The 10,218-nt window shown below is 38.7% G+C and overlaps 1 protein-coding gene across 1 annotated transcript; it reads right to left on the bottom strand.

The window, feature by feature from the left end:
- Nucleotides 1-6,741: 6,741 nt before the first annotated feature.
- Nucleotides 6,742-9,800, bottom strand: LOC108942365 (protocadherin-20-like). The gene is made up of 2 exons (XM_018765685.1): nt 9,674-9,800; nt 6,742-9,315 (listed from the first exon to the last, which is right to left on the bottom strand). The coding sequence occupies exons 1-2, from the start codon at nt 9,710-9,712 to the stop codon at nt 6,742-6,744; spliced, it is 2,613 nt and encodes an 870-aa protein (XP_018621201.1). The 5' UTR covers nt 9,713-9,800.
- Between the last annotated feature and the right edge of the window lie 418 nt (nt 9,801-10,218).

Here is a 10,218-nt window from a genome sequence, read left to right as displayed (position 1 = left end):
GGCATGGAGCACACACCTAGGACAGAGCACCAGTCTGTTGCAGGGCACCCCAAGTGGGACTTGAACCCCAGACACACCAGATAGTAGGACCCAGCCAAACCTGCTGTATGTAAGAGTTTTGTAAAATTTAGTTTTATAATTATAGGAAGTTCTTAACTAGCAAATTATTTAATGTGGCTTGGATTTTGGTATGCATTTGTTCAAAACACCCAGTCAAGTGAGATTAATTATCTGACTAGCTGTAACATAAACCAGGATATGCTGTGGTATGTCATTTCAACCAAAATTTTTATGCTCTTAAACCTTTCAGTTGGAACACAAGTGTGTGCCAAGTAAATCAATATAAAATGCAAATAGATGGTCATTTTCATTTAGGCCGTCTATCTAAAATGTGTTATTTGGCTTAAAAAGGAATAGATTAAAACACATTTTTCACTTTATCATGTTAGTTTTCAAAAGAGTGGAAAATCACTCAGTTACCTTAAAACGAATTCTAGCCAATGACCTTTTCAGTGCTGAAAACATGACTTTATTTATTTTCCCTCATAGCATCGTCACCGAATTGGTCTAATCATCATGAGTATACATGTAGATTGTTTTTATGCCTTACACCTGCAAAAAGGCATTTGGTGCATGCTGTTGGAACGTATTTTGATATGGTTAAGTATTACAACAAATTATGCTGGCTGTAATGTACACCATGGCAAGAAAAAGAAAATGTATTTGCAGAACAACTGATGGCATAAATGTGTGTACCAAAAAGACTAAAGGATGTAGAACAGAAAGAATGTGCTGTACTGGTTTTGCTTTTGTTTTTGCTTTCCAAGTGGGGTGGCATGGTGGCACAGCAAGTAGCACTGCTCTCTTGCAATATGTGTGTGGTATGAGAGGGTGTGGGTTTGTTCCTCATCCGGTCTGTGTGGAGTTTGCATGTTCTTGTTGTGTCTGTGTGGGTTTTCTCCAGGTGCTCTGGTTTTCTCCCACAGACATGCTGTTGAAGTTCACCCATAGCGTATGAGTGACACAGAGATAGTGTGTTTCACTGATGTACAGGATGAGCGACCCATTGTAAGTAGTGTATCTAGCAGTGTAAGTCACCTTGGTGAATAAGGTGTGTGGGCTGATAACACTAGACAGAGTTCATTATAAGATGCTTGGGAGAAAAGCGTCTGCTAAATAAATAAATGTAAATGACAAGCTGCCTGTCTCAGTGGTCATATCTGCAATCAGACTTAAAAGTAGACATTTGGAGATCTCACTGTTCTGCTACACAGAGTAAGGCAATATCAGCATGGAGAACAAATACTGATATTGTAAAGAACTAAGCCAATTACTATGTTATAGCCCATTATCTGAGTTTAACTAAACGTCTTACAGTTATAGCCCCTCAGAGTCCCAGAGCGGCTGTAAAGGCTGAACCTAATGACATCACTGATGAAAGAGAAATGATTAAAATCAGAAATATAAAAAAAACAGGTTTTTTTAAAATACGTTGACAGCAGATTAGTTAAGAAAGAAAAATTTTAAAATAACATGGGCCAAATAGCAATACATGACAGGGACTGGCAGTGGGTTTGACTTTCTGTTTTACTATATGACATTATGTAAATTTTGCAGCAAGAAAGCACACTGTCCTGCAAAACCATTTCTAAGCTGATAGTTGACAAAGAAAGGAAAAAAGAATGTAGTAATATAATCCACAAGGGATCAAAGCCCGGGATGGAATTATTTTTGTTGCCTCATGGCCCTGTGCAACTTATTAAATCAAAGAAGGTTGTGGAGAGAAATAACATCAAAATGCATTATTGATGCACAAGACAAGGAAGGGGATGAAGGAGATTTGTCTGATAACCGGGGCAACGAGTTAATAGAAATTTCAAACCCATGTAACCCAACCCAGACTGTTATTGTGCCTGTATTCGTTGGAATTCAAGGCATGGACAGAACAATAAAGGCAATCTAGAAATGTGATCCATGGCCGATTGTAATTACTTACTGTGAGAACAATTAATAATTTAATGTAGTTTCAGATACTGCCTTTTCCATCAGTCTTGGAAGAGCTTTCTGATAGCAGCTATATACACAGCAAAATAATGTTATAAAAATGAAATGCACTAATGGTTTACAGGGTCCTTGGTTGATAACAAATTGACACCAGACAGCTTTTCAAGGATTCTGCAAAACATACAGCGGGAAAAAGTAGAAAGCGGAGAAGATCTAAAATATATGATCTTAAACACAATGTCTTTGGCTGAGGACAGTTTTCAAAAAATTAAGATTGAATAAAATAATCAAATTGATAACATTTATTGTCATTTATTTTCTAACTCTTTTGATCAATGCAACTTAGAGTGTAAAATAATTAGCTTTGCAATGATTTATTTGTGCATGCAGTACTGTGTTCGTATTGTGTAATTTTGGGTAATAACCTTCCTCAAGGGTATTACAGCAAATGTGGGGATTGACGCAGGAACCTTCAGACTGCACAGTGACAGCACTAACCAGAACACTACCTGCTGCCCCTTTTACTTACATGAATAATCTTCTGTATGCACTTTATCAGCACTTCTTCCAACTAACCCAGACTAGTCTATATTGATATACTTTTAACTGATAGTCTATCCATGTCTGTGGAGTTTTGCTGAAGAAAAATTAACATAGCTGTGATTAAATTTTTTTTTTTTTCCTTTTGTGAACATACCTACATATTCATTGCATATTATTTTACAGGCTGATGTCTTCTGTTCTTTTTAATTTAGTTAGAAGTCACAGGATGTGTGCTAGTAAAAGTATTTTATTTTTTAGAGAGCAATATACAAGTTTCTTTTTTTTTTCTTTTTTCTTTCTAAACCGGACTCAGTTTGTTATTATGTGCCAGCAAGACACTCCATCACTATAACAGCTGTAATTAGGTTTTATTGCCAAAGGGTAAAGTTACTATTTGTGTTGGTCAGTGATGAACGGTTGCATATTACAGCTAAATGCATACATTTTAAGTAAAAATCAGCACGTGGGCATTCAAATAAATTAATCTGTTAAGAACCTCATACTTTGTTTAAAACAATAGGTTTTTGCTGCAGATTATGATAAATATCACAATACAAAAATAGCAGAATAGCAGAAAGGCTCAGAATTCTGTAATTAAAAAATAAATTAAATCACTTTTTCTAATCGAAGAAACAAGGGAATGAGATGTGGGAAGTAGTAGTAGCAATAATAATAATAATAATAATAATAATAATTTTTTGCTCAGTGCCACCAAGGTGCACACTGTTAAGTAACAAAGCCATAGAATATTTCAATCTACCACATACCAGTTTATCACAATTTTTTAAGGCGATTACTACACTGCACTTCCATCAAAATATTTGTAACATACAGCATAAATCAGAACTGGAAAAACTTCCACACTTAAATAAGGTGAATTTGTTTATTTGATCATTTTAGAGTTTTCAGTGAGGCCTTTAACTCTACTGGGAGAAACTACAGTTAAACTAATGAGGCCCATTACTCTGAGCTCCCTATGAGATTACAAGTGAAGGCCAGTGTTCAAGGTACACACCAAACCTGCACCCTGGATGAGGTTTTTAATTTATCCCATATGACCGAGGTTGGCGATTCATTATTAGGCTGTTGTTAACACCATCAGCACCTTTTCTATTTACCACAGCTAAAAATGGATATTGCTAATACCACAAAATGTTGCTGCTGCTGTTATTGTTAAGAGCTCTCAAGTGAATATGTGCTCTTAGAAACCATGTACAGCATTATAGAAAGACTGCTTCCAGAATGTTCTGTCCCTCATGTATGTCTTTGGTGCTGAGAGGGGTGTGTCCACTGTCATCGTGACAATTTCCGTCTTGTTGATGGCCACCTTTTTTTCCTTGCTTTTCTGAGCATCACTGATTTTTAAGAGAATCCAACCTGTCCAGGATATCCAAAACAGCACAGGAGATTAAATTAGTTTTTTGTATTTCAACAGAGATGTTGTTCAGTATTAGAAGTGTATGAATAATGGAGTTTAAAGGATGTGAAAATGATGCACATATTGTTGCACACTTCGAAATGTCTCAAAAAAGAAAGAAATCTGTTGTTTATTTTATGACGCACTGTTTTTATTCAGGGGGTGCGGTGGCGCAGTGGGTTGGACCACAGTCCTGCTGTCCGGTGGGTCTGGGGTTCGAGTCCCGCTTGGGGTGTCTTGCGACAGACTGGCGTCCTGTCCTGGGTGTGTCCCCTCCCCCTCCGGCCTTACGCCCTGTGTTGCCGGGTAGGCTCCGGTTCCCCGTGACCCCGTATGGGACAAGCGGTTCTGAAGATGTGTGTGTGTGTGTGTTTTTATTCATGCAGATGGGTTTTTACTGCTCTAATTCAAGCAAAAAACTTTAAATACCTTTAAACACCTAAAAAAAAAAAAAAACTAGTGTCATCTGCAAAAGCGAAGATTTAGACTCATCCATCCATAATACTCTTTTCCAGTCATCCCCTGTGCAATGCTTGTGTTCTTTTGCCCATTTTAACTTTTTCTTTTTACTTTCCAGTTTCAGACATGGCTTGTTCTTCGAAAGCCTGCTTCTAAGCTCAGTGTCCTGCAGTCATATTTTCACTGCAGATGAGTGGTATTTGGCACATACGATTTAAGGAAGTAGCCAAATGGGGAACTGTAAGGCATCTTTTGTCAAACCACAGACTGATACCACAAACTACAGTACTTATCCTCTTGTGACCTTGTGTATCTGGGTCATCTGCTTCTTTTTTATTCTAGTTACATATAGCTTTCCTTCTTCTTTCAAGACAGAATTAGACACCTTTCAGTTTCTTGGCAATCTGATGAAATCTGACGGCATGGAAGAACCTTCATTTCGCAAAAAAAAAAAAAAAAAAGACTGACAAAGCTACTTTGTTTGGGCTTTTTTTGAGCCCAGATGTGAACTTTACTAATTTACTTTACTACCTTGCAAGCAAACGAATGACAATTTACTTCCTTTCTTCAGCAGAACAGCCGATTTCAGCTGTACTTACAGAATTACAAAGGTTTGCCATTAGGACACTGGAGATATGTCTGCTCAAAATGGAGCTTTGCGGTCTTAAGTGAAGACACACACACTTTCCGAACCGCTTGTCCCATACGGGGTCCCGGAGCCTAACCCAGCAACTCAGGACATAAGGCCGGAGGGGGAGGGGACACACCCAGGACAGGACGCCAGTCTGTCGCAAGGCACTCCAAGCAGGAGTCGAACCCCAGACCCACCGGAGAGCAGGACCTGGTCCAACCCACTGCGCCACTACACCCCCTATCTTAAGTGAATAATAAATTATAAATCAGTCATTTCAAGTAGTAATTTCATTTGCAACATTAGTGATGATGTCTTGGCTATATTTTTAAATCAATTTAAATAAATTAATAAGTAAAATTTTTGAAAAATATCTACATTTCTGGGTGATCCCACATATTTGAACACTAGCGTACATGATAAAATTCTACTCTACCTGTTCTCTTGTGATTATTGTTCTACTGAATGCTTTTGCTGTGAGGCTTTTTAACTGAGCAACAGCAACAATGATGAAGAGAATTTATAAACTTCATCTAAGTTGTGCAGAGGTTAACTGCTCCACGCAACATGTGGAGTGAAATTAAGGAGTTTCTAAAGGTTAGCCTTTTACGCTGTTTTTAATGTGTCTGGTTGGAATTACCTTTAACATGTCAGTGATGAAACTGTCCTCCGTATTTAATATTTGCCTTTTCTCAATATTAAATTTTAAAGCAATTTGTGAGCTGTTACAATGGGTATCTGCTATTATAATCTGGTAACTAAAATTTTGCTGTGTAATGACATAATAACCTACAAAACTCATAACAATGTTAACTTGACTGTTTATACACACTGAAAATGTATACACATTGAGTATAGTAAAAGTTCTTAGTACAATTAATGCATAAAAAGTTCCTCAGTACTGATTTGTTGTGTGTATACAGTACATATAGCAAAACAAAATATTAGTATGAAAATAAATAACCTTTATTCATATTTTGTTTTTACATCATAGTAATTTAAACCCACATTTAAAGTACTGTGTTATACCAGAATTACAAAATACAGTTTTAAGAAAGGAACCTCAGGAACAAAACAAGAATCTGTTGAGGGGTTTAAGAATACATGTGTCAATTCAGATTCTGCACTTACTCTAGCAATTTTGAAATCATTTCATGTAGTGCTTTAATTCCCCAAACTTTTAATTTATACTGTATATCACAGGTATTTTGTAATTTTACATTTTTACTATTTATGATAGAAAAGTGAAGATCTTTCTTTTCTTCTACTGGAATGAAAAAAACTGAAAATTTCCAAGAACAGTGTAAATGCAAAAATATCCTCAAAAACACATTACTGCATATAAAATTACATTAAATAGAAATTTACAATTATAACCGAGAAGTACGACAATTGTTATACTGAAAAGCAAGGAATGTATAAACAGTATTCTATGAAACTGTCAGTGTTACTCCCTCAGTCCTAATTCAGGGACTTACAATTTTCATTAATGTCTATAATGTATTTAATTGGTCAGTTTGTTCAGTTACATGTAACAACAAAATATATTTGAATAATCACTACATATTCAAATAACTTTGTTGTTATAAATTGTCAAATGTTGCAATATGTTCAAAATACAAAAATATTCAGAAAAAATGCCATTGGAGGGGAGTGTAACAGATTTTAAATCTCCATAAAGTGAAAGCTACTGCTTGCTCTTAAATGACATATCTGTTTCAAGTCTCCTCACTCTCTTGTCATTCTTTTCTAGCTTCTTGGAAAATATATAGGTAGTCAGCGTCAACACTGTAAATAAAAGTCCCAGGCATGCTGAAGAGAGTGCAATCAAAGCAGACTGACAAGGAGAAAAATCACTTTTCTTTGAACGTTCTATTAGTCTGCTGAGAAAATGTTCATCTACTTCAATCTCCTCCTCCCTTGCCAGTAGACTCTGTACATAGCTTTCATTGCTCACCGTTTCGTTGACAAAGAGGTTGACCATTACGGTCGCATAAAGAGGCTCGGGCTGGCCATGGTCACTGACTTTGACCAGAAGACTATACAGGCCTCGGTCGCTCAATGCCTTTTTCAAAGTGATGTTTCCTGTTTCGGGGTCTATGTCGAATGACCCTGGCTCCCCTCCCTTTCTCTGGATGATACTGTAAGCGATTACAGCATTCATGCCTGTGTCATTGTCAACAGCATACACCTCTGTTATGGAAGTTCCTGGTAGAGTACTCGGCAGTACAAGCATGTATGACTGGTTGGACTGTGGAAACAGAACCACAGGTGGGTTGTCGTTAACGTCAAGGAGCAGAATTGTGACCATGATGATGCAGGAGAGTGAGGGCTCCCCTCCGTCAACTGCTTCGATCCACAGAAAATAGGTACCCTGCTGCTCCCGATCCAGGGAAGTTTTTGCCCTCAAGGCCCCTTTACCAGCATCTATGACAAAGATGTCACTACCATTAACAAGTGACAGAGCAACCCAGCCATTTTTTCCAGAATCAGCATCGGTCACAGAAAGAACTCCTATTTCCCCGAATCCTGGAAAGTTTTCTGGGACAAAAAACGTGAAGTCCTTGTTGATGAAACGTGGACTGTTATCGTTTCGGTCCAACACAGTAATGACCACAGTGGCAATGGTTTCCCTCCGTGGGTTTCCGCAGTCCACTGCCCTTACTGTGAACCTGTACTTTTCCTTCTGTTCACGGTCAAGCGACGTCGACACCACAAGTACTCCGGTCAACCTGTCCAATGCAAAAATCAGTGGTGCGTCAGATCCCAGGAGATACACAACTTCCCCACGGACATCACTGTCAGCATCTGTCGCATGCAGTTTGGCCAGAAAGGTGTTTGGGGGATTGTTTTCCTCAAGAAACAAATCTAACAGAGGTTGCTGAAACACTGGCCCATTATCATTCTCATCAATTACCTGCAGTTTAAGAAACATTTTCATCACCAGGCCGTAGGAGTCCTTGGCCATCACTGTAAGTTCATACTCCTGTTTCTGCTCATAGTCCAGTGAGTCTGTGGTTTCCAGTAGGTACTCATTCTCAAACATCTTGTAGGGTGATAGTCGAAAGGGGCCTTCAGCTTCCAGCTGGCAGTCTACCTTTCCATTTTGACCTGTGCTTTTCACTGTGAAAAATGCAATTGGAGTGAACGGTGGCTCAGACTCTTTCAAAGAAACCACACCCCCTTTCTCAGCAGCGATATATCGCAGAATGATAACTGGCGGCCCAGAAAAATCCTGCACGATATGCAGTGTCACTGTGGCCACAGCAGGTATGCAACCTGGTCCATTAGCAAGAACCGTCAGTTTATACAATTTTGCAAGGGCTGAGCTTACATGACCTCCCAGTTTAATGACCCCAGTGGCTTTATCCAAATGAAAGAGCGTTCTCACATCCCTAGGCACTCTTTCACTGTAGACATATGTTATCTGGGCATTAGCTCCTTGATCAGGATCAAAGGCATGTAGACCTGCCAAGTGCTGCCCTTTCGTAGCGTTCCCATGAACTGTGACATTGATGTGGGATACCGTAAACTGTGGACAGTTGTCGTTCACATCTGCTATGAAGATTTTTAGGGTGGCCATTCCCAGAAGGGGTGGGTTCCCACCATCCTCAGCAATGATGCTTGTCACGTATTCGCTCTTGGTTTCCCTATCCAGAGGGCCCGTCACAATCAAGATGGGTGTTAGCTCTCGGCTCTCGTTTTCTTCCACATCCAGAGTGAAGACCCCATAATCGTTGACCAGCCAGTAGATCTGCACTCCGTTAACTCCAGCATCGGGGTCACTGGCTGACTGCTCCAGTGCAAACCTGGAGTTCACCTGAGCGTTCTCAGGAATGACCAGCTGGATTTCGCTTGAGGGGAAACAGGGCTTATTGTCATTGATGTCCTCAACAAGGATTTTGACTTTTACCAGTTGGAAGTACTGCTGGGGCAAAATGAACACATCTAAGTATAAGAAGCAGCTTTGACCGTCTGCATTTTCCAAACAGACTGCCTCTCGGTCTATTTCATAGGCAGATGTGTACAATTCCCCTGTTGTGGTATTTAGGTTTACATACTGATCGCTGATCTTCTTTAATGCCAGACTGAACAAAAAAGGGGGATGAACAGAGAAATCCAACTTTAAATCAGCACCGATGGACCCTATTAGAGTTCCCTTGGGTAATCCTTCCTTTATTTTATAGATGATTTCTTTTGCTTGGCTGAAATTTGAAAAGCAGGAGAAAGGGCTGATGAAATTCAGGAGAATGCACAATCCCTGGAATGAATAATAATAATGGCACATTTTAAAAAAATAAGTAAATCATTTCACAGACATGCAGGCCTCATTTTCAGCTAAAAAAGTATTGGTACCCAAAACTTGCAGTGAGTAAGAGTCTGAATTCAGCTGAATTCAACTGTAGCTATAAAATATTCTAACAAACACATCCTCTGACATGCAAAGATTGTGACTTCATAAATGATTAAAGTGAAACAAGCCAAGTCAATGAGATTTAATTTCAGTTGAAAGTAGTGAATTACCTAGAAATTATTTTTGAAAGAGATACTGGAAAAATTGTAACAAACTGCTTTCATAGATGTATAAATGTAAAAAAAAAAAAAAAAAATTCTCTTACCCATAACTTTCCTGTGCCGATGTAATGTTGGCCAAACATGTTTCTGTACAGCTGCCCTAGAAATGAGTTACAGAAGTGACAATTGCAAATTCATCTTCCTGCGTCATTAGGACAGAGCTTCTCTCATTGCTTTGCTTTGCTCTGTGTGAGCCGGAGGAGGTATTGAATGTGCTCTGAGGAGCTGGACACGCCCCCTATGCAAATCACTTCACAGCCACAGCTGATTGGCTCAAACAGTTTCAGACTGGCTGCTCTGATTTGGACCCAGTAAGGTATCTAAGTGTTCAGTGTTTCAAAGGGACTTGAGGCATTTTTACTGCTCAATATCCATATCCATATCCATACAATTGTTTCCCAAAACATACATTACCCTACAGAGAGAAATGTTTTTAGGTGTGAACACCATTTTTTCAGTATGGTTTCCTGTAAAATATGATGAAAGCTTGTTAGAAAGGAAGAAATATATTTTAGTGTGGGTGCAAATTTTTAAAAAAATTTCTTGCCATTTAAAGTAATTACAAAAAGCAACATTCCGCATGTGATAG

Source organism: Scleropages formosus, chromosome 14 (assembly GCF_900964775.1).
Source record: "Scleropages formosus chromosome 14, fSclFor1.1, whole genome shotgun sequence".
Taxonomy (NCBI): Eukaryota; Metazoa; Chordata; class Actinopteri; order Osteoglossiformes; family Osteoglossidae; genus Scleropages; species Scleropages formosus.
The sequence above is the reverse complement of the archived record's forward strand: the minus strand, read 5'-3'. Positions and strand labels throughout refer to the sequence as shown.